This window comes from Corapipo altera, unplaced genomic scaffold (assembly GCF_003945725.1).
Source record: "Corapipo altera isolate COAL_440 unplaced genomic scaffold, ASM394572v1 1, whole genome shotgun sequence".
NCBI lineage: Eukaryota > Metazoa > Chordata > Aves > Passeriformes > Pipridae > Corapipo > Corapipo altera.
This window is the reverse complement of record NW_020884873.1, coordinates 38702152-38727589: the sequence shown is the minus strand read 5'-3', so window position 1 is coordinate 38727589 and position 25438 is coordinate 38702152. Positions and strand designations below refer to the sequence as shown.

Below are 25438 nucleotides of genomic sequence, written 5' to 3'. Positions count from 1 at the left end.
CTAATGTTTAGTTGCTCTGGTATCTCTTTAAAGTAGATCCTAAAGGTATACATCAGCACAAGGACCTATAAAGCAGCATTTTGATAATTTCTGGTCATCAATCAGATTGCCATTTTTGCTGTTTTGATGCACTTACATTTTTACTAAGTTTGAGGTAGAGAATCTACTTAGAGCAGAATAGATGAATTACTTCTGCTTCAATGAGGCCTGTGAAAGCAAAAAATTCATTCTTTTTAATGGTTCCATTTATGAAGCACACCTCTTTTCAGTCTCCTTCCCCATGAAATATGCAGGGGGAAACAATTGTGTAAGCAAACAGAAGGCAAAGCTAGAGGATATGCATAGTAAGTGTCACAGATAGGAAAATTTCTACCATTTCAGGATGTGCAATATGAATTTTTATTGGTACCACGTGTAGGTGAGCATACTGTCTCATCTGTCTTTATTGCTCTTCTTACATGCACAGTTGTTGATCAATACAGCTAATTTTGACTACTTTAAAATTTCATCTTTATCTTCTGATCAATTCTGTCTAAGGTATTACATTTTGGCCTAAGTGCTTTGCTCTGGAAGATTCACTGGAGGAAATGAAGGGGTTTATACCTTAAATTTTGTGGTTATGGTTTGATTGATTCTCCTTCAAGATTTGTCTTTACTACAGAGAAGTTTCTGGCCTTTACTGTTTATAGAACAAACTGTCTGAGTAAGGCTAACATATACCTAGGGTGACATCTGAAAAAGAGAGCTGCATGGAAAATGCTAGGAAAGTCTATCATCAAGATGGAGCCCAAATACAAATTGTTGACCTGTGCTTTTCTCTTCATATTCTCAGTGCAGAGATCAGACATACGTATTTATGCCTTTATTCCAAAGGTACCCACTATATATGTCTTGAAAAATAGTGGTGACATGTTGGACAATGGGCAGTATCCCAAACGAAGTGCAACTAACAATAGAGAATGGTTTGCTATTAGGAAATGCTGCTTACAGAGTAAATATGCAGAGTAAGCCCCTTTGTAATTAGTTTGTAGAATCCTGTTCTGGAAATATTTTTTCACAAGCATGAACAAAACTGATGGACTAGATGATTTGGACTAGGACCTATTTGCTAGGGCAAAAGGCCTAACTGTAAACCGTGGAAGGCAATAGGACAGATTATAGTTAAATGTGTTTCACACTTTTACTGAAAAGCGAAAGTAATTTAAATGCCATACTTCTTCTAGACAAAGTACAGCTGAGATGTAAAAATTACTTAAGAGCCGTGTTTCAGCTATATGACTACAGTGCTAAAGTTTTTTGGTGTCCCCTGCTGAAAGAGCAGGTGAAAGTGAGGTCCTTGGGAAAGGCTTTAAGGAAACTTTCTACTGCCAACAAAACAGCCTTAAATCTGTGCAACAGGCTGACGAAGATAGTATTTACATGACTGTCAGGAAGAGCAGGTTTTGATTCTTAGATATGAAAAGAATATACTTGAAATACACACAGAAAGTAGAAGAGAAGCCAGAGAAAGAGAACTCCAGCATTAGGTTTTACTACGGGAAAAGTGCTTACAGCCAGTCTCCCCTTAATGTTGCAAAATCGATGCAGATCAGCTGTACTTGTGTGTGTTTATAGTAAAGCAAGGATCTATATGCTTACTGTAATTCAATCATAATGACCAGAGATTGCAGTGTGTGCGTATATGCATAGTATATATTATAAATGAAACATCCATTTTCATTTCAACATTAATTCCCAATAAGCTGGTATTCATCAATAAATGTTTGCTAGCAGATCAATACTTAATCTGTTTACCAATTTATTTGTATCGGGAGGGTGCATCAGACTGATAATTTTCTAGTCAGTCTCTTGTGTTAACTGAAAAAAAAGGTAAGAAGATATTTTTACAATTAAAAATCAATTAAATATTTCAATGCATCTAAAATGCTTTGCATTCTGACCTAAGCAAGCAGAGAGTCAAAGTTGTTGTTTATATTAAAACATTAGATATTTTAGGAGCAGAAGATGCATCATGTTAGATTAATGTAACTATTTTATTTAAATTTGCAGTACCCAGTATAAAGGAGTGCAGATAATTCAGTGTGGGACCACATGAAAAACATGTTACAGCAGCACAACTGGGAATTTGTGTCATATAAATGAAAGGAAGTCTCTAGTAGAAAAGATGCTGTAGCAGCTCTTGGCTGTCACTCTGTGAGTAGACAGATGAGAGTTTTTGTGACTCCCGAAGCTGGAAGGTTTATACTGCATTAATGGGGCTATTTTCATCTGATTGCATGGATCAAATCCAGCATTTGGCCAGGCTGGCTAAAGCTGGAAATCTGCCAGCTATTATACTGTACTGTTTAGAAACAAAGTGAAAACGACTGTTTTTCAGGTTCTTTGTGCAACTGACATTTTTAAAGGATGATCTGTAAAATTCTCTGAACACCTGGAAGGATACGTGGGAATGGATTGCCAAAAGTAGCTGGCCTCATACTCACTCTGAACAGCATATGCCATTGCCATTGCTGGAAGCAAGCTAGCTAGGTGAAGGTGGTTGGTCTGAACCAGTGGGACATTTCTTGCATTCTGTCTATAGTTCACTGGAAAAGTCAGTCTCATTCAAACCTACTGTCACTTTAGATTATTTTTCCTCTTCTGGAAGAATCCAAGGCACTTTGGGGCATCTTTTTCAGAAATTGCTGCTATGACATGACATTTAACTTTGATTTCAAAATAGTCTTACATATTTAAAAGGAAAAAAACCTACTCTCTGAAGGTTGATACTGCGATGATCTCTTTTCAGAATGGATCTTCTGTACATATGAAATTTTGTAAATTATATATTCTGTTTCACAGAATTACTGTGTTTATTACAAGAGGAAAATAGATTTTTATTGCAGCCAAAGGCTGCTTTGATTAAATATAAAATTAATTAGCTATGCTAAGCCCATCCCAATGCTCCCAATATTTTTAGTTGGATGGTTTTTCTAGAACTTTTAATTAAAATTGTTCTAAAAAGCCACAAGTTAGCTGCATGTGTAGTTAAACTGAAGTTAGCTCTTCAGTTTTGCTGTTTTCTGTATGCCATCTAATTAATCTGTAGTGATTAAATGTTCATAAAATCATCTGAAATACAAGGTAATTTGTGCAGACACGGAACAGTGAAGAGCTTTTACTAGCCCTTGACATAATTGTTTTATCTTTGGAAAATAATTTCAAAAGGTTGCAGATGATAATTGTTTTGATGAAGCAACTGTGGAAAACAGCATAGCAACCACACATGGTAAAAAAAAAGCAGCAGCAGACTTACAGAGATGGAGAGTTTCACTTCTCTGTCTGCAGTTTGTTTCTAGTAGGCTACTTGTTGGCTGTCCTCAAAAGTTTGGGAGTCTCACCTAAATTCCTGTGTACTGTCTGGCAGTTTGCGTCCCACTCCTGTTTTGTTGAACTGACTGTTGTGTGGCTAGGAGGTGGCTTGGAGCTATGTTTTCTTTCATGATTTATGAATAAAGTTAGGGTTGAGTTTTCCAATGGGACTGATAAAGCAAAGAGCTCCTACAAAAATCCACAGGGTTTGTTTTTCTGTGTGCCATCACTATTCTTGAAATTTCTCTTTCTCATTCCTGCTGAACTGTTCTCAGCAGAAACCTCTGAGAGATTAGTTTGTAGATAGTGAAACTTTCCTTGGAATGGACAGGGTGTTTGTCTTTTAAAGTACAAATGCGTGGGATTTTTGGCAGTTCCATGTGTTTTTGTGGTCATGCATGCAGGTCACAGACCCTTAATGTCACAGTAGCGATAAATTAAAGAAATTAAGACCGGAGTTTGGTCAGGGGTACACTGTCACTGTCTGAAGCACCTGTCATTCCAAGGACAGGAAAGGAAGCCCCACAGGTCGTGGCGATCAACAAGGAAGGGATTAGAGCACACATGTCCAAGTGTACTTTGTTCAGAGAGGCATCTCATCTCATGTCCCTCACCAAGCCACTTCTGCATTTGTCCTATTCCTCTAGTGGCAGCAGAGCTATCCAGAGCGTATGCTTATGACCCTGTGGTTAGAGCAAAGTCTCACAAAGGTTTGAGCCCTCCAGAGTGTAGCCTTGTATTCAGGTCATCTGTTTCCTAGTGCCCACTCCAGCTGTGAGGCTGTCATTGTATCAGACCCATGAGCCTCAGGTGGTGTGCTCACTTGCCACAAGGTGTGTGATGCACAGTTAACTTTCTTTTGTTTGGTTTGTTTTTTCTAAATTCTTGTTTGTTGTCTTTTGTTTTGTGTGTAGTTCCTCATGAACAAGCAAGGACAAAGTTGCAAGTGACTTTTTAAAATTAAAAATATCTATTAGCAAAAAGGTCAGAGAGACACTACAGAGGAGGGAGGCGGAAGCAGCATGGAAGGAATTTTGATTTTGTAGCTGAAGGTGGAGACAAACAGTGTAAATATAATCTCCAATGTCCTCTGACTGAACTTATATGCCATTTTGGCATATAAACTTCTCTTCTGTCTTATTCCTTCTTTGTCCTTCTCCCCCTGAGAACAACAAAATTCCACTGTTGCTGCAGAGTGAGGAATATAATATGATCCAACTTAAGGAAGAGCTGTGCATCATAACAAAATGATATATACTGTCTCCAGAAGTACTGCCTTACCTCTCATGAGGCTTCATACTTTTTTTCTTTTTTTACCCACTGTTAGTTCTTTTCACAAAAAAAGAAAGTGCACCTTTGCTTGGAGTAATATTAGTGTTTAGAAGGCTCATCCTAAATATGCCACAGAAGCAGCAAGTTGATTTTCAAGTTCCTAGCTGGATGCTGGATCATCCCTATCATATCTCTGCACAGATAGTTTGTCATAGCACAGTCTGTGTCCTAATCTCATGATTTTAATGTATATGAGCCTCCAGCTTTTAATGGTACATTAGCTTAATTTGTACTTGACAAAAACAATGTTCCAGTTTTGCACATCTTGGTCTATAAATATCATTCTACTTCAGGCAACAATATTCTGGCCTCCTATCAAATATGCCTCCAACTTTTTTTCACTTTTTTTTTTTTTTTAATTAAGATTAATTTTACATTCACAAGCCTTTTTTTATATGTGCATTCCAGGGGGCTAATTAGTGTATACAACTACATATATTCTAGCTTTTTCTATTCCTGAGAACTTTTTCACTTTATTAGTTTAACACAGTAGGGAATTTCTGAATGTGTCAAAAATTCTGTGAACAGTAGTTTAAAAGTCTTTCTCATGCCGTCTGACAAAGAATGTACTCCAGGCACAAATAGGCATATGCTACATGTCACCTATTAAAGCAAACCACTGTAGTAGTGTCCTAACCCAGCTGTATCCATGTGTTACAGCATGCAAGTACAGAGATACCACAGTTTTGTGGTTAACAGTGCCTGTATCCACTGTTACTGAAGCTGAGAGTCAGAAATCTGAGGGCAGAGCTGGGTTTGGTGCCATCAGTGTGCCAGCCTGCTGCTGAGGGAGTGTGCCAGAGCAGGAGCTGGATGGAGCCATGCAAAGTACTCACAGTGGGAGTTGTTCTTTGCAGCCATCATATTTTCCAGGAGCTGTACCTGCTAAGCCATTTACATCTGTATCTGCCAACAGGTATCCAGACCTTAAATGGAGTCCTTCAGCTGTCAGATAGACTGGAAATGCAGATATGCTGGCACAAGAACTGTCCTATTTCTGCTAACACTGTGCTGTGATTCCCCTTTTGGTAACTCATTCAATACCAGTCTTAAACATTGGTGACATTTGGAGATACATGAACAACCGTCAGATATCAGTAATGACTTTTTCCTGGTTTTGCTCTGTGCTGTTGCTGCAGTTTTTATCAAACTTCAACATCTGTTCTTATTACAATTGGCTTAGTGAATGTGCTCTTTTTCAGGTTCAGAAGTGCTTTGCAAACATGAACTCAGCCAGACAACATTTTGGAGGTGTAGTGCAACAAGCATGCATCATATTTGGAGATGATTGTCTGCACATATGGAAAAAAAAAAAGTTCTATATTAAAAAAAAATCAATAACTTATTATTGATATATAACTGAAGTCAGAGTAGAAGTCTACTGTTTCACCTCCAGCATAACAGCAGGCAGAGAAAAAGTTAAAATACAGTCAATTTAAGTGACTGTGCAAAGATGACATGATAAAGGCAGACCTTTGACATTTTCAGTCCTGCCCCGTCCGATTCACAGCTCTGCTTCCACCTTTTTTTTAACATAACTTTTAAGTGAAGAACCATTTATTATCTGAGTGCAAGACCTGGCACAATACATATCTCCACCATAGCTCTTCCAAGCTTCAGTATGAATACCTCACACCTTTACAGCCTCTTTCAAACCCAGTTCATTATGATCTTTTTTATAAGTCTTGAATTTCACAGATAATTGACAAGATAGGCTCTAAGGGGCTTAGAGCCAACTATGTTAATGAAGATGCTTTAGGAAGTTCTAGTGCTGAGAAGCCTAATCTATTATGGGAGAAAAATAACTGATTGCCCATACATAGCAACAGCTATAGTAAATGAAATACCTCAGTTGTTTTCTATTTTTTTTTTTCATAAAATACCCAAAGGCAATAATCTACTTTCTGGATTAACAGCCTATAAAATACTACTTTAAAAAGTAAAGCCATCTTTGAGCTAACTTCTGGCTACACAGAAGGCATAAAGAAGCAGCAGAGTCTCTGCTGTGTTGTACTTGTGTAACTTGAAACCATGCTGAGTTAATGCTTTTTTCTGCTTTTGTAAGACATGAGAAGAATAATTTCTGTCCAAGACTATAAATCAGACCTCATCCTGGGAAATATGTTTACAACACCCTTGAATACCACTATCTATTAGAGATGTTCTCCCTGGATTAACAAATGCCATAATAAAATATCTTTATAATTTTTCAGCATTTTAAACTGTTCTCTTCTTATCTTTCACCAATTTTATTTTAATGTCTGACTTTTTTTGTCTCTAAATTCTCCAAAACCGAGGTCTTGTCATTTGGTAAATTGAAAGAATATTCACACAAATACAAGATATTTAGTACTGCAGAACAATTGCTGTCTTCCTCTTCAACCTGGAGTCCTGGTTGGCTCTACTGTACATTGGCTGTGCCTTGTGTCCAGATAGTTGCATGAAATACAACTTATGGAGAGTAATCATTTTATCACAGTCTGCCCATTTTGAAGATTTTCTACCTTTTCAGAAGGGGCAATCTCTGTCAAGCAAAATGGTTTAAAACTCTCAGAAGGATTTGCACAGGTACCTGTTTTGAGTGGAGGGGGAAAGCACCTGAAGAGTGAAGGGGAAGGAGAGTGGATTTGAGGAGAACACGGGCAACATGGAGGGAGAAGACAATTGCCTGTAGGGTAAATAACCAAAACATTTTAATAAAGATGATTTCTGAACCAAGAGTTTTCAGTAATTCAATTTTTAGCACAGCCCCCATATCAATGTAGTTATACTGAAGGCAAGGGACAAGTGTTGAGAGAAGCAGTAGCCAGGATGAATAGGGAGATTTGTTAATCTAGTTTAGTGTGGAGGAGTTGGTGGAATAAAATTAAATGGTGTACCTAGGCTTAGGATCATTGTGGGATTTGCCAGCCTTGAAGCTCAGCATACACAGTGTAGAAGGTGTTAAAGTACGATTCAAAGAAAAGGATGATTACACTTAGGAGAGGCAAAGAGTAAGTGGGGCATAATGAATCAGAGACTAAGCAGGGGCGTGTGGTTACAAAGCCAGGCTAACCTGATAGACTTTTTGATTAGCAAATGCCTTATCTTGATGAAGAGTATGTCTTAGGTCCTCTTTGTCTGGACTTCAGATAAACAAAAATATCTGGTCTGGTACTATAAAGGAAAATACTAGCTAAACTGGAATAGGATTGGTTAGATAAGAGGTTATAAGGAGGATACAGAGTTGACTCTGGAGGAATATCCGTCTACATGTAGAGCTAAAAAGGACAGTGAAAGGCTGGGGAGAGGTTACTGCTGGAGCTCCAGAAGAGTATGTCTTTGCAGTGATCTTGTTTAATACTTTTATTAGTGACATTTGCTGAAATATCAGCAAACTTTACCTGCCAATTCCTAAAGATATGCTTAATGTCTTTTGAAATACCAGTGGCTTCAGCAGGACTGGAAGGTTTACCTGGGAACCTTGAGGGGGAAAGGGAGAAGGTGAGAAGGGGAGGAGGTTAAATGATGAGGCAAGAAGGTAGAGAGAAAAAAGAGACATGCCATAATGAGTCATGTTTTATGAAAAGACAGTAATAAGAAAGCAGAAATTGAGACTAGACCAGCTATTTCTCCCATTTGATCCACTACTGGGAGATTTCTAAACATAGTTGTTGTACCCATTTGGCTGGGTTGGAGTACTCAGAAGAGTAGCCTCTATCCACCCACATACTTAACTCCTTAAATCCAACCCTATTTGATAGGTGGTTAGATTATTTTTGATGACTTGAAATTACAGCTTCAGAAAGCAGTGTATGATTTCTTGCCTTCCAAAATGTCTAGTAACCTGATGGAAAGACTGCCTTGCAGAGTGAAAGACGTGATTTCATATAGGTATGCTAAGTTCAGCTTTCCCAATATCTAGGCAAATGACTTATTTGTTAGGCTGATGTGTCAGTGCAGCTACTACTGTTCCCAGTCTGTACTGTCCTCACTTTTTAAGGGAAAGTCTTGTGTTCCAGTGGTTGACTTACATTTTAAGAAATCTGGCTGACTATCCTGGGCCTGGAGTAAAAGGGTAGATCTAGTGGGGAGAAGTGGCTGCTTAACTGCAGGGCTTTGATGGCAGCTCTAAAAGTGCCTTTTGAGTTTGCTTCCAGCCTCTTAGCATGATGACTCTTCTCTTGCTCCATGGACCACAAGCAGCTCCTGCCTGATGGTCTTTGAGAAACTCTGTGCCTCCTCCTGCCCAAGTAAGGCAGGGTGAAATGAGGATACTGATACCTTTTGATACTCATGCACCTGGGCTGTTGATCATGCATGAGGATATCAGATGGGATAGCATTGCCCTCTCTGAGATCACAGCATCACAATCTGTTCCAAGAAATCCCTCTCTCGCTCAATAGAGCTGTGGAACGTACAGGATGTGATGGCTGGTCTGCAGCTTGTTTCCACTGACTGCAACAGGTGCCGGGGGAAGCTGGAGATTAAGACTGCATGTCTGGATACCTGACCTCACAGTTCGTAAGAGTGAAGTTTGCAGGGGGAGGTGGGGAAAAAATGCACATTCTGAATATCTGTAAGATAGCACTGGCTACCTTAACTGTGCTTTTGTGAGACTTAACATGCTGACAACTGAGCGTAATATTTCCATTTGGTATTAAGAAAAGCACTCAAGGCCAGTATGCAAATTTTTCCCCACAAAAATCTTCTGCTCTGACAATCTCCATTTGAACAAATTTGTTTCTAATGTATGCAAATATTGAATTTTCACAGAATTTTCACAGTATTAGAAACCTACGGTCCCTTTTCTCAGATGTTTTCTTTCTTGTCTAACAATATCAATAATTAACTGCAGACTAGTCACAGTGAGAAACAGAACCATGAATATTAACTTGACAGGCTTATTTTTAAACTGTCTACCTGAAAAGCAACCTGTACCATTCCAATATTTCCAATATATGAATAGCAATCAAAGAATTTTCTTTATAATGACAGACCTGAAATATAGCAGACAAAATGGTTTATGCTTGGAACAAAGAAAAGTGATACAAGGGTTGGAGACCTGTGGTCGGGTGGTTCATTGTCAGATGTGGAAGCTGGCCAAATTTCCCCAGTGGCCTGGCCTTTCTGCCATGGTTCCACATCAGCAACCGAGCCCAACAAGTGTCAGGATGAATTCAAATAGTAGAATTGATTGCTGGGAATGATTTATGCCTGTCTGCCTCTCCTCGGGTGGGGAAGGCTTGTTTAAATTTGGCCCTGCCATTTTGAGCTGGCTTCAGATATTTCTCAATTTATTGGAAGTCTCTGCTTTTCACATGCGGTTCTTTTCACCAATAACTTTATGCAATGACATTTTACTTTACTGGTTTGTAAAACCAGCTTACCATGAAAGTTTAAAGGGACCTGGCTTTCTTAAAGAATATATTTATCAGCAGTAACAGAAAAGCTACACTCAAGTCCTACATGGTGTGGATTTTGAAGCAAGAACTTATTTGACTTTAAATTTAAGGGGGAAAATATACTTTTCTTCAACTGAGCCATTTTAAAACATAACCTTTTCAACAAATAAGCCAAGAAGAAACCTTTGAATTGAGATACATCTGAGTTGTAAAAACACATAGGACTTGGTTGAAATTTGCACTTCACTACAGCATATTGATCCAATTGCAAGCCTATGCTTCTGCTCCCTGCCTGCCTCCTGTATAAAGAACAAACAAGAATTTTACAAGCTGTGATGTTGCAACATCATATTTTGGTTTCTATGAGAATAGACTAGACTGGACTAGAATAAAATACAGTTGGAAGGGACCTACTAGGATCATCTAATTCAAGTACCTTCACATCTTTCTCAGATGGTGGGGCCCTGAACTGCACAGAGCACTCCAGGTGGGGCCTCACCAGTGCTGAATACAGCAGTGTAATTGCCTCCTTTGACAGGCTGGTGATGCACCCCAGGATCAGCACGCTGCTGACTCACACTGAGCCTGCTGTCAGCCAGCAACCCCAGATCACTTTCTGCAGGGCTGCTCACTAGCCACTCTGCTCCTAATCTATACTTGTGCACAGCATAGATATTTTATATTTTACCATGGTTTCTTGCCTTCTGCTGAAGAAGGTTGCAGAAGTTATTCTACTGGTAATCATTATTTTATGAGCACATATGGAACTTACATCTCCCTTTAAAATAATCCTGTGTATATAATCTGTATATTGCCAGCAAGAATTCATGTGCACCTAACACTTCTTTTATAATATATAATATAAAAAACAAAGGGTCTTTTTTCTTCTTTCACTGATGTCTATCATTTTGTTTTATGAAATGTCATATAAATTGCGAAAAGAAAACTTCATTTTTAAAAGGACTTTCTTCATGAGAAAAAGTGAAGATGACATTGGGCTTGTCTTGATATCCCACAGTGTGCCACAGTTAAAGTATTTTTATTGTCTAGGCCATAAACTTTATATAAAAGGGTATAATTCATTGTCTAAATTCTGAGCATGAATGTTTAGTCATTGTTTTACTGCAGCAGTACTTAGAAGGCCCTACTTACTTTGAGGCTCTGTGGTGCTTGATGCTATGTAACCAAAAAGACAGTCCTTGCTCCTAGGCTTTTTTTTTTTTTTCCCAAATACATAAGTATAGCAGGTATAAAGTGTGGATTGTGGTATTCTTTTCAGTGTTTTAATTAAGTCATTCATGCTGCTTTCAAATAAGATAATCCAAAGCCTGTCAGATAATCTCATTATATATTAAAGGATAGTTCTGTTGCTCTGAACAGAAAGAATTACTCTATTACTGATATTGAAAGGTCTTTTCTGCTCTGTATGCTAAACTGCATCATCTGATGTTGATGCATGGCAATTGAAAGCAGCAGGAACTGCCCACATGTATCCAAAGACCAGGTTTTTTTCCAAAGAATTGACGAAGAAATTCTTCAAAATCTGTTTGGATTTCAGTGGTATTTGTGGTATTGTAAGGCAATGGTTCAACATATTCAGTGGCGAGTCGACAGCACAGCCCTGGCTACGAGCCACATATAAGCTCCCCTGATGTATTTTTCAGCCATTTGGACCTTGACAGTCTTGCTGTGCCTTTGGAGAGCTCGAACTGCAGCTCTGATAGACTTGCCATACACCTGGAATTGCCTGGGAAAAGGAAACTGATGAGCATTGTGTGAACTTCCTCAGAAACTGCCCTTTGCTGATTTTTGGAGAGTCCATTGGAGAAATGAACCAGCTACTTCATTCTCTCCTGAAGGTGGTATGGAGGACTTCCCATGTAGATTTCATTCAGGGAAGGTTTCCTTTGCAGGTATTAAATACTAAAGCTGTACAGGAGTGGTTGCTGCTGCTAATGCTGCAGAGAGCAAACCCAAGAAGATAAAGGAAGTCAAAGAAGCAAGTGAAAGATAACGGAGGGAAACCAAAGAGGCAAGTGGAATAAAACAGGGGAAGGAAGTGGTGAAGGAAGGCAGAGATATGGAGGGAGGAAGGAGGGAGACACTCTAGAAGAAAGAGTAGAGTTGGAAACACTGGGACAGAAATAGCAGCTGTAATTGATTTTCAGCCAGGAAGGAGCTGCAGCTCTTACTACTGAAGGCACGTACACAGTCACACTGCTGTATAAATAAGATAGAATTAAACTGGTACTGATATTCACATCCCTTACTATTTTTCCTCCAAAGAAGGAATGTGGCAATTAAATTTTAGAAAGAAGCAACCTAAAATATTTCTGTGTCAGTGCAGTAAGCCGTCATTCAGTAGAAAAATAATCTTACATGAATAAATAGTCTTTAAAGGAGGATTGGAGTAGGAGAGAGAAAAAAAAAGGGAAGAAACAGTCATAAATATGTGTCATCAAATCCCTTTTCAATGCCTCTGCATGTAGGTTTATTTGTGTTCATTGTGTGTAACTAAAAGTTTACAGCTCTTCTCTTGATGTTCAAATAAAAATTGCTACTAAGCTTTCCTAAAAGCTACTGGGAACTTTCTGGTGCCAAAGCATCTAATGAACTTTTGAATGGTAGGAAAGGTCCCATCACTTGCTTCATTTTATGAAATGGGTAGTTCCTCTGAATTCATTTTCTTCTTTGAAAAAGAGATCAAAGAAGTTGCCATGTTTCAGAGATAGGATGAAGTTAAACTTAATTGTAATCTCTTGGTTTTCAGCCCCAATGTCTGAGAAAATCTAAATACATGTGAGCTTGTCAAAAGTATTTTTTAAATATTTAGTCCTGTAAAATATTGGAAGGAATTTTTGAAAGTACTGTTATGCCAAAACAAACTGCTAATATGCTGCTTCTGGAGTAAAGCCATGAAAATCAATGAAGAACAGTGTCAAATGAGTGTCAAGGCAGCATGAGAGAAGAATGGGAAAATAATGAAAGAGACCCTCCAAGTTTTATTCCAAAGAGGAGAAACCTTTTCTATTCCTTCAAGATGAAAATTAAAACAGAGGCACAGTAAAAAAAAGGAAAATTAAAGTAGAGCTAGTCTGTTGTACACTCATTAAAAAAAGCCAGTGCAGATGCATTTAGGGATCACTCTGACCGTAGCACTTCGTGTGGGTGCCATCCCAGCAGGACATCGGGTTGCATTAGATGTGTGGCAGAACCTGGGAACTGGCCAGAGTAACAAGCAGGCTGGGACCTGCCTCAGTGCTCTGATGTTGGGTTTAATGTTGCTGCAGTTTTGCAGTGTGAAATGCTGGCACATGGAGCACCCTTCTGGCCAGGGCGCAACTCCACTTACCAGATAGGCTGGAGGCAATGTGCTGTTGGTTGCTCTTCTCTGCAGCTTCTTAGGAGCCAACCCAGTGTACTGGTGCTTGCTGATGGACATGCTGGCAGAAAAGTGATCCCTTGCTGGGTTGAGGATACTGTGGCACAGGGGAAGCAGGCTTCCAGTGCCGGCAGTGCAGCTGGGAGCAGGGCAGTGAGACCCAGCCAGCTGCGTGCACTACTACAACCGTCTGTCCTGCTCCTGCACAGCTGGAGCGACTGCGAGTTAGTCCTCCATGCTGGGAGACCTCTAGTTCTTGCTGTGCTACCTTAAACTTAAAAAAATAGAGTCTGCCTTGTGCTTAACTACATGCCTTAAATGGGAAATTTTAATAATGTGCCAACAGCAGCAGTTTGGAGTATCTTACTGAGGAAAAGGTCACTGTGCCCATAAGTTATCCTAGCATTTGATCAGTAGACTCTTTTCCAAGACTTAAAGTCTCATTATTCACTGCTTATAAAGTCACTTGAGATATAAAAAGTCTTTTTATAGTAATGAAAGAACTCCCACAATTAGCCAGAAGGCAGCCATCTATCTTTTTAAACTACTCAGTTCAGAGGAGACCAGGAGTTTCAGTCGCCTGTATGTGGATGAGTTGTTATGACAGTGATAAGTGTAACATTCATGTGGGATGCCAGCCATGGCTGAGTTCATGAAAGGGTGGGGAATTTTTTTAGAAGAGAAACTGTTCTGTTAGTGAAACCTAGAATATAATTCCCTGAAAAGGAAAAAAGTGACTACACATTGTTTACAGAGTCTTGACATCTGCCATTCAGCCTCTTCCATTATTCTTTGGGAATTGCAAATGATTAAAGAATGGTGTTAATTTGATCTCCTAAAACTTTAATGACAACTATCTTTTGAAGAGCCTCTTCCCTGAGAAAAATACATACCTTGTAAGAGAGACGGGAGAGTCAGCTTGTGATAGAGCAGGGACACCATGAAGTTCGCAGGAGAATACAGCATTCAGTGCAAGGGCTTGGGGATAAAAAGTATTTGTTCTGAGCACACATATTGACCTTTGATTGTATTCTCCCCACCATAAAAGAGTTGCTGTATGTGGTAGATCTCTCGAGAGATTTATTTAATGCCCTATCCATAAATAGAAAAAATTTGCAATGATTAATGTAATAAATGATGGTCTAATTATATCAAGAAGTAACACAACGTATTTTATGCATACCACAACTAGTTTACTCTTTATTGCCCTCAGGCAGAATCTTAATATCATCAGAAAAACTGTTCATCAATATTAAAAGCAATTTGCATAGTAAATATACCCCAACCTTGCAGCATTACCATCTGGGTTAGCTGAGCATTCATGTTGGTACCAGGAGGTGCTGGTGAAGGCAGACCTCACAGGGGTTCAGGCTCTCCAGCTGTCAGCATGGGAGGATGACAAGTGCCAGTGTTCCCAACCTGAGGGTAGGGGACAGGTTCAGTGAGAGACCAGTCGGAGGTCTTTGTGGAGAAAAGGAGAGAAAAGATGGAAGGCACTGAAATCAGCAAGCATGAGAGTAAGAAGACTTCTAGGGAGTAAAGAAGAGTCCACACTGAGAGAAGGTGTCAGAGTGAGAAAAGCTGGCAGCTAAGAGAGAGACCATAGGTAGTAAAGCAAGGGAAAGGAAAATGAGACTTGAAGTACTAGCTGGAAAAGGATGCAAGAAAAATGGCTGTTGCAACTAGTCACAGGTCTGTTGGGCAGATTGATGGAGTCAGAAAAGGATAACAGCAGCTGATCACAAATGCATATGTAGCTGCTGTTGTCTGGGAAGCTCACTCTGAAACTAATAAAGTGATTCTTAAATTTAATTTGGTGTTTTCATTTTACTCACAAACCAAGAAAATTGCAGATAACACAAACCAAGAGAACAGCAGATAATAGTACATTCTCTCTTCCAAAACGCAAGTGAATGTTTTCTGAGCTGTTGCTGTGCTTTCTGAACCGTGCTTTCTGAGCTGTTCTGATGTTGTTGGACATCAGCATTAAAGGACTTGAAAGGATCTTTGTGAGATGTGCACTGCTCTAACATACAGCTCTGAGTTGGAGGGCCTATTCTTCAGTTACACAGAATGCCAAGCCTCGTGTTGTGAAGTGCAGAAATTCAGTTTTCATTTTGACCACAAATTAAACCTGCTAGTTCAGTAGTGATTTTAAACTTGGACCAGGCATAATTATCCTGGAGATGTGAACTGTATCATCTAAGTGTTTTTTTAAGAGGTGTCCCAAGGTGAGGGCCCAAATCCACAGAGCCTTTAAGCATGGAAATGCCCATACACTGTTGGAAGAGATTGAAATGCTCACAGGCATTTGTGATGAATGATCATTGTGCCTAACTCAGCCAGCTGGAAGCAGCCTATAGGCATGCGTCTAAAACACCATCCATTTCCTATACTCAGTACCATAAATGCAATTAGGCAGTCAATAAACTTTGTATTTAAACCCCCAAACCTCCTCCTAAAGTTAAGGGGGATCTTCAGTGATTTCTTTGCTTACAATAGACTTAATTTTTCTTTCAAAACATGGAGCACAATTCTGCACACAGAATTTTGGGAGACAAGTCTTCTAGCAGAGGTTTTTAGTTAGAGATGACTGGGTCGAGAAGGTAAAGTCATGGAGAATAAAGATATTAAATGAGTTTCTGTTTGTTGGAGAACTGAAGTTGCACAACCTCATCCATATTAGTTACCTTGCTCAGTAGTTTGCTATAGTTAAGTGTAGTTGTGATGAGAACTATTTGTCCATTCCCTGTACATCTGTCTGGGGCATTTTTCCACTTCAGTTTAAAAATCTTTTGAATTCCCTAGTATAGCAATACTTCTAGGCAGTGTCCAGGTCTTTGCTGGGGTCTTTTGGGAATGTGTCATGTCCTTCACAGAGAGAAACTGTGAGAGATTTATTTAATGTCCTATCCATAAAAGTCAGACCTGCCCTCGGATGCACTGATCATGGTGAACAACTCTGACAAAAAGGAGCATAGTCCTGAGGTCAGCTGAAAGAAGGGTGCTTTTTTTTCTGACAACTGCTGTTTAAATGATCAAAATTGCCGAGAAGTCACTGGGTTGTCCCCTCTAAGAGGAAGTTTTACAGAATGGAAATAGGTATATTTCTACGGTTTCCCAGGTTTTGTTGCATTTATTTTGTCTTGCTTAGATTAAGGCTTACCCATAGGCTTTTCAGCCATATTGGTAGATTTCTGCTAAATACTGGGAATTGGAAGTAGTGCTGGTTAAACACAGAGATACACAGAGGGCTGTAGTACTGTGCGTGGCCTGGGTCTACTCAGTATTGTTGAACCAACTACACAGCACAAAACTCAGCTCTACAGGTAATGGAGATGTAATTCTTGTTACAAGCCTGTCGTTCAGCTTGAGGGAAGCAGCCAGAGCCTGCATGTTCAGCAGCTTGTGTAGGTTTTAGAAGGGATGACAAGATTTTGCTGTCAGCGCAGCAAAGGATCAAACTGGAACAAATGTCGCTTAACTCATATGGCTAAGGAAGAGAAAATGTCATTAACCAGCATAATAAAAGTTGTCCCTTTACTGAACTTGTGTGAACCCTGAGATAGTGCTCTTGGATAATGGCTGAATTTGCCATCTTTCAGATTAACTTGCAGTTTAGTACTAAACTGTAACCTAAAAGGTCAGTGTGTCAAATGCCCTTTCAGTAGATTAGCTATCACATTTGTGTTATCAGAAGACTTGCAGTGTCCTCTTCAGCATATGTGTCACTGGTGACTCACATGTGCTGTGTTGCCCTGTCCTGCCCACAGAGCCTCACAGCTGTTGCTCCTCAGCAATGGAAGTTTTCTAGAGTCTGTATGTGCTGAAAGCTGTAAGTCTGGGAGGAAGGTCATATATTTTTGTTCTTTTTTTTTCTCTTGCCCGCAGTTAGGAAGGGCTCAAATTCCTGTCCTAAAGAAGGACTGGTCAAACTTTGGGACAGTGTTCAATCTTTGTGCCAGTCTGCTGTCCAAGGATACACCAAGGGTGTGGTAGCCTGGGTGTATTTAGGGTGAGAGATTGAAGGTGAAAGGACTGCTGTGATGAAAGTAGATTTAGCACCTGTCAGGTCAGGGGCATCTTCTGTATTGGTGTTGAAATGCCCTAGGACGGTGAGCTTTGTGTGAACTCCAACATCACGTCAGACAGCATCTCTGTCATTTTGCTAGGAAAGCCTTATGTCTAGACATCTCTGCTCTTGTAGAAGATGCCTTTATTTCTCTCGTTGCCTCCACTGGATAAATGAAGCATCTGAAAGGATTTTACTTCAGCAGAATTGGTCTTAAATTTCAACTTGCGTATGCCAGATATTTGCTAAGGATAGGAGGTTTATCTCATGAGCTGCTAATGCAACACCTTTGTGATGGTTGCATTCACGTGACTATACATATTTCTTCTTTTTTTCCTTTTTTTAATTTTTCTCTTAATATGGAAAAAGTAAAGACTACAGGAAACATATCAACATTTCTGGCCTTTTTGGTTCAAAAATTCTGGCCTGTACTAAATTATCAAAGCAGAAAAGTGTTAGAAGACAGACAAGGCAGTTTAAGTTCTCAGTCACAGGCACTTAAATCCTGGAAGCAGTCTTCATCAAAGGACTGATTTTTTTTTTCATCTTTTCTTCAGAACTCATAAATGTAGACAACTAACAACCATTTGACTACTACATTTGTTGTAGTCAACGTTTTGTTACTTAGTCCTGTCCTTCCTTCTCTTCTGTCCACCTCTGTGTGAGTGGGAATAAGTGTATGTACAGTGGTGCTGGCATTGGAAGTGGCAGTTGGCCAAAGTCAGTCGATGTTTGCATGAAAGACAAAGCCCATTTCCTTGTTTATTTTCTGATGCTGATGAAGTTTTGCATGTGGCTGGATTTAGAGCAAGAATCCAAAGGGGATGGCCATGATCCAGATAGTGGCCACTAGTACACTCTGGGGGAGACGTGTACAAGTGGCCCAGACTTTGCAGTGTGTCCAATAGCAGGGTGGGGCAAGAGGAGGGAATGTGAGGGGTGGAGGAAAGTAATCACTAAAAAAAAGCATAATCAAACAGGGCAGGAAGATGGTTTACATGAGAAAAGATATATTCTTTACTTAACATTCACAACTTGCTTGTGGATTAATTAGCCCATCTGCTACAACAAATGTATTCCCATGTCTTTGTGTTGATTGTTAAAAGTGACTGATTTGTCTATCCACTTAAAATAGTACCCTGGATTCCACTGAAAGTAACCTTTCCTAGGCAAGGAATTTATTTAATCATCCACTAAGAACCTGTAAATGGCTTGCTGTAAATAAGTGCTCAGCTGTCTGTGGCTCCCAGGGTAACTATATGTGAGTGTTAAGTTGGGGGATAATGCAGGAGGCCGAAAATCCTTAAAGAAGCTGCATGAAGGGAGCTTCCAACCCCATCTGTAGTACTGGCTTTAGGTTTTTAAAAAAACTCTCCTCAGCCCCAAGCGGGCAGGACAGCTGCCAGCACATAGTAATTCAGCTATAGATTTTCTTCTGAGAAAGGCGGCATTCATAAATTATGTGACCTTTACGCAGATCGAGAAAGTGTGTTGATAAACTTCGAGTGACAATTTAAACAAGTATTGGGTCCAGTGTGCTTGTATTTCACAGGAAACCAACATAAAGCATGGAATGTTTTTAAAGTCTTCGGATTAAATAGGCATTTAAATGAAAATAGAGGTCAACCATAGGTTTCCAGGATAAATGAAAATGTGTATCTTTTGTGATTTTTTCACATTCATGTGATTTTAAAATATTATTATCTTTAGAAATAAAATTTGCATGTAAATGGCATTGTTGTGAATTTATGTCTATTTCCATAGAGTAAGTGATAAGTATTGACTGATGTGAATAAACAGAGCTTCTGGTTTTTAAAAAAAACCTAATAATGTAATTTTGTACTTTTTATCTTTTTTATTTGCTGATGTGGATCTGTGATAAAATGGTCAGCTTGTGCCAAAATCCATGTGGTTCAGCTGGGATACAGAAGGATTGTGGGGTTTATACTTGAGTAGGGAAGAAATTGAAACAGTGCTATGTGGTATTTATTCCCAAGCATTTACTTCTAGGAGAAACACCATATAGTTATCCGAAGCTTAAAAAGTATCGAAAGGGTTTTGGGAGTTAGGAAAGTAATTTTTCTGTTCTTAGGGCCTTAGGAAAGAGAGTTCCTCAGAGAGGCTATAGGACACTATTGTTACAAAAGCTGCAGAAACTGGAAAATTGTGTCCTCCTCGGTAGGATCTGATATAGAAAGAAGAATGAAGCAGAGACTAGAACTGAAGAGTGAGTAGAAGACCCACGCTTGAAGATTTATCTCTAATGGCTTCTGTTAGATGGGGCTGAGTCTGAACACCTTGGCAGCATAACTTATTGGAAAGTGTTTACCCAAGTGTTTACCCAAGCACTCCCCTTGGGTAAATTTCTTTGATTTTCTTATAACTTGTTCTTTGACTACCTTGGCTCTTCCTCTTAGATATCACTGATACTTTTCCATGTAACTTAGATTAATGTAACCTAAGGTTATAACGTGATGGATGATAATTTAGGCAATAAAATTATAACATTAAATCTTAATATTTTTGGCTTCACTCATCAGAGAAACCTCGAACTTAAGTGACCAAGCTAACTGCTGTTCCTATTACCTGATCACTGTCTGGGCTGCAGCAGTATGGAACTTCTGAGTATCCCAGACATTCAGCACAGGGAATTTTGAGCTTTTTTGTGTATAGAAATCTGTTCAAAATTGTTAGCCTTCTCATCACTGCATACAGCATCATGGTTAGTTAGAAAGACTGGCTAATGTTTGCATTGGTGGCTATGCTACCATCCTCATTTTTGCATGTCCTTATGGGTAATGTGTAAAGAGTAATATGGACATGAAATCACTGCTTCTTTGGAAGTTATGTCACAGGAAAGATGGTTCGACCTTGTATTTGAGCACATACTCCAGAAATGTATTGAATTTATATATATATGTGTAGTTAATGCTCAACAGTATAACAGTCATGCACACAAATAGACAGGACTATGGCTGAACATGCTGCCCCAAAATGTTGCTGAAGGCTGCTAAGTTACTGAGGCTCTTTTAAGTTTGCTAACATTGTACTTGTTTGCATTTTTCTTTTTTGACAAGGAAGGTCCGGGAATTTCTTGAATGGAAGAATGATGTGGCAAATAAATTTTTGTTTCAACCAGTATTTGCAAATGTTGGCAAAAAGTCAGTACCATTTTTGGAGAGGGTTTAGTCTTAGTTCATTAAGCAGTCTTATGACTCATTGTCTATACAACAAAGTTTATTTGGACATGAACTTGCAGTAGAATCCTATTTCTGATTTGCTGCCAGTGTAGAAATTTTCCTAGGTGTATAAATCTTAATCAAGTTTTGGTACCTTCAGATATACACAATTCTTACTAGAAAACCCTGCCTTTTTACCCCAGCACAGGATCACCTCATTTCCACATAGCTCAAAACAGTTGGGTCCCGTACAGCAGTCAACAGTGATTCCATTGCTCTGGAAACAGTGTAATAGTGTTTTCTGTGCACAACCCTATGTCCAAGGGCTTAGCTATTGACTGCCATTGACAAATTAGCCTTCACATTTTGTGGTGGGCTAATACTTGGGAATCTTGCCCTAAAAACCTGAATTCATATCAATTTAGCATAATCCATTCTTGCAGTTACCTTTTTTAAAAGCCTAAGTTCTCATCTAGACTGGGAGGTTTATTATTTTCCTGTTCATAGCAAATTATTTATTCAGTTAGTTTGTTTTAGATTTCTCTTTCCTTAAAAAAGCAGCAGCTGACTACATCAGTCAAGTCTTGCTATCTTTGGTCTTAATGGTTGTGTAATAGCCACAGCAGATAAGTGACAAAACATTGAAAATTGGTCTTGTTTCTTTTTAGACATCAGAGACATTATTGACATCTGCATTATTAGCAATGCTATGCCTGAAATCCTTAAAACATTTGCATGCCACAGAAAATGACGAAATTCAAAATTAAAGGCACCCCTCCTTTTTTATATGTATTTTATGACATGAATAAAATAGCATGAGAGAAATAATATTACATTACTTTCTAAATATTGTAGTTTCTTTCCTGTGTTTGGATTCCACTGGGTGGGACAATTATGGAAGGGTTCTAACAATTTCTAATTTTTTGCAAAGATTAAAGAATTTATTTCTCCTCCCAGCTGTATCTTCCCTCTTGCATGCATACCAAAATATAGTCTGGTCAGTGTCATCAGGTGGCTTGACGTACTACACAAGTATTTAGTCCCCTGTATTTTACATCCATGTTTTTGTACTGCTTTTTCTCTAACCTTTGCTATATTTTCTTGCTTTTCTCCAGGTCAATGGGAAGGACCTCTCCAAGGCCACTCATGAAGAAGCAGTGGAAGCTTTTCGCAATGCCAAGGAGCCAATTGTAGTTCAGGTTTTACGACGAGCCCCAGTTAGCAAAGCTAATAGTAGCTCTCAGGATGTTCAGCTTATGGATGCCAGCACTCAGACTGACATTACTTTTGAGCACATTATGGCTCTGGCCAAACTGAGGCCTTGCACACCACCAGTTCCTGATATCTGCCCTTTTCTACTTTCAGACAGGTATGATTTATGTTTTTCTGCTATTTACCTGTGGGATTGAGGCATTGCAGTGGTAGCTTGTAGCCTTATTTTGAAAAAGCACCAGGAACACTTTAAATAAATTACAAATGACTTTGATAACTGCTGTCCCATTCAGGCTTCAATGACAGGTAAGAAGAAAAACTCTTCTGGGTTCCAGAGTACCAAAAAGGCTTCTTCAAACCTGGAAAGAGCTTGTCTTGTTGTTTTCTGCTCTTCCAAATTTCTTACAAAAAAAATCAAGGGAACAAATTATTTAATATGAAGATCCCCTTATCAAAACCAAAACAATTCCAAAAATATAGAGGTCAAAAACTACAGTTTCATATTGATGGAGAGGCATGAACATATTGTTCACAGACCCTTAGGATCGACAATATGTCAGCTTTATTAGGAGAAAGACAGAATATATAGTCTTCATGACGCTTAGTTCTTGTTCACAATACATTGGTTACATAAGGAAAACATACTATGCTGTCCACTGCTAATTGGATCACAACAGGTGGTCATAGGAGATGAGAAAACTTTATTCACCTGCCAAAACTCCTCCTTGGCATCTGGCATAAATCCACCTTTGTTCTAGCTTTAGCTCCTGTGGTCATCTTAGTGGCGTAGTACTTTTTACTGTCTGCACCCAGCCATGCCAAGGCAAAAGTCTCAGAAATGCAAGGGAAATTGTTCATACAATTTCTATCCTGCAACAGTTTCACCTGTCGTATGGCAAATTATATGAATGAAATTATCCATCAGTTCGGTTCTTTGGAACTGAATTGGATGCAATCACCAGCAGGTAGTGCTTATACATAAATAGGGTGTAGAGTTCTTCCTCTTTTGACTCCACCTCATGAATAACATCATGTAGTGGGCAACCCTAGATGATCCTACAGACCCTCTGGCTGTAGCCAGCAAAACTATGATAGCCCTAGAGCTTTTTCACTGACTTGCTATCATGTTGTGCATCTGTGCAGAATTGATGGTAATGGAGAATATATCACTTTTTATTTTGATGTAGGTCCATTTTTAGAAATTGTAGGTAAGATGGATTGAGCTTACTGCCAACTGCTGTACAACAAGGAACATGATATGTGTATTTTTGAGTCGTTACTGTGTATTACCAAATTGCAGGCTACTGTGATTGAAGTTCCCATGCCCTCAGCATGGAGAAGAGTTTTCTACCTCTGCTAAGATAGATCCACGCTGAGTGTTGCATGGCTGGGATCCAGCCTTGGGTCTAAAGCTGTTGTAAAGACCTCATTCTTTGTGTACCGAACCCATTTAACGGTGCAGTTTCCTGACATTTTAAGTGTGCAGTTGCTCAAGTGCACTTCACCACCCTGTTACCACTTTAAGAGGAGAGGATAATGCAAGTTGTTTTATGTGAATTCTTGAAAAGTTTGTGAGCCTGGTGTGGGTTCCAGACCGTGGATGTTCAAGACTATGACCAGAACTAGTGAGTTGCCCCCAGCTGTGATGCAGCATGTGAATTTTGGAGTTAGGTACCTTTATAAGTGTAAGGAATTCCAAATTGTCACAATTAAGTGGTTTGGCCCAAACCAGACCCTTTTAAGGAATCACCCTTTGTCAAATCTGACAAAAGATGAACCCAGAAAAATTAACTCAACCAGAGCACGAGCTTTTGAAATGAAAACAGCCTGTGCTGCTTCTTGGTGGAGTTCCTTTCAGGTTGTCACGCCATTCAGAGTGGCAATCCTGAGATGAGAAAACTGCAAAGAAATGTGGTTTTTTATCACATTTTAATTTTAAAAAACCCTGTTGCCTCATCTGCTGTTGTACTGCTTTGTTCCACATAGCTGCCATTCTCTTCACCCGGTGGAACATGAATTTTATGAAGGTAATGAATACCTTTCCAGCCTGCCTGCTGATGCAGATAGAGCAGAGGACTTTGAGTATGAGGTAAGATCACTGGCACGCTTCAGCCTCTCTTTCTGTTATTACAGATATGGCATTTACACAACTGATAGCAGGCTTCTCTCAGAAAATGAAGAGTAGGAATACTTCTTAAAAAATCGGCACCAAAGACTGTTTTATCTTATACCTGTGTAATGTCACAGGATTTACAGGGGTTAGGGTAAACATGTGAAATACGAAAGCAGAATTCTGCAGTGGGTGAATACATACAAGTCTAGGAGTCTTATTAAATATGTTCCCACTTCATGCAGTGAAGAATTAAAAATGGTCACTGGAATTTTGATTGCTTTTCCCCTGCCTCTAACTTTAAGAATCAATTGTCCTTATATCTTATGCCTTAGAGGTCAGTCTTTCAGATACTTGGATGTGTACTTGAGTGTTTGTAAGATCACGCTTCAAATTGGAAAATGAATATAATTTCTATTACTCGCTCTTTGATATTTGACATTGTAAGTATTGCATTTATAAGAAATTGTGCTCACTACCACAAGTCTCCCTTTGCTATTAATGTATTGCACTCTCCAATGACAAGGGTGAATGTGTTTTTGAGTCACTAGAAAACCATTATATGAGGCTTCCTGAAATGATAACATGATTAGTGATGTTGCTCTTCATTGGATTTTCATTTCAATATCTAAATAATCTGCTTGTCAGTCAGTCCTTAGCTTTTCATGTTTTCCACTGTCATCCAGTAACAAAATATTTATAGGGACAGGCATAAGAAACAGATGGTTCTTTTTATTATTAAACAGTGCTGAGTCTTTGCATAGGTTCAAGTTACTGTATTTTAAATAAGAGTGGTTATAAATAATTAAATATCTTTAATACAAGATTAAAAACATCCTATTCTTCTGTTTGCTCTGCCTTAAGAAACCTTTTTAAAGGTTTCATATAACTGGATGACATTTGGAAATTAAATGAATGGCAAAAGCTTTGGCAAATATGCAGTGAGTTCACTTTTATTGGTTTTAGCAGCTAAGATGCTCAATTGCAAGTTCAGCCCATTGTTCTTCTAGCAGCCTGAGGAATCTGAAGTTCTTCCCCCAGGAAGCAGAAAAATCAAATAACATCTACTTAGTGAATCTCATCAGAACAAGCAAACTTATATTTGAACTCCTCAAAAAGTCATTGCTAGGGATTTGCTATTTCTTTCCAGTTGAGTTTTATTGTGGTATCTTACAGGATAAGTCTCAGAGTTTAAGTTCTATTTTGACTGCCCATGTGTAATATAATATTAAATTTCTCTGTCAAGTGTGTTTGGTCATGCTACTTGTTTCTTAAACGTAATAGAAACTATTTTTATGGTAATATTTAAATATAAATTGGTAATGTAAGCATCTAGAAAGAACATTTTAAAAAATGGTTAAATAAAAATATTTTTCACCATTTAACCAGAATATCAGTGACAATTTTTAAAGGATC

At 38.9% G+C, this 25438-nt stretch overlaps 1 protein-coding gene across 3 annotated transcripts in view; it reads left to right on the top strand.

Annotated features, from left to right (window-relative positions):
• Nucleotides 1–25438, top strand: part of PDZRN4 (PDZ domain containing ring finger 4) — a 243348-nt gene that overhangs the window by 175042 nt on the left and 42868 nt on the right. For all 3 annotated transcript variants that reach the window (XM_027668016.1, XM_027668007.1, XM_027668027.1), the window contains 2 exons: nucleotides 21816–22069; nucleotides 23899–24001. In XM_027668016.1, coding sequence (XP_027523817.1) covers nucleotides 21816–22069; nucleotides 23899–24001 — 357 coding nt within the window. The remainder of the gene's footprint in view (nucleotides 1–21815; nucleotides 22070–23898; nucleotides 24002–25438) is intronic.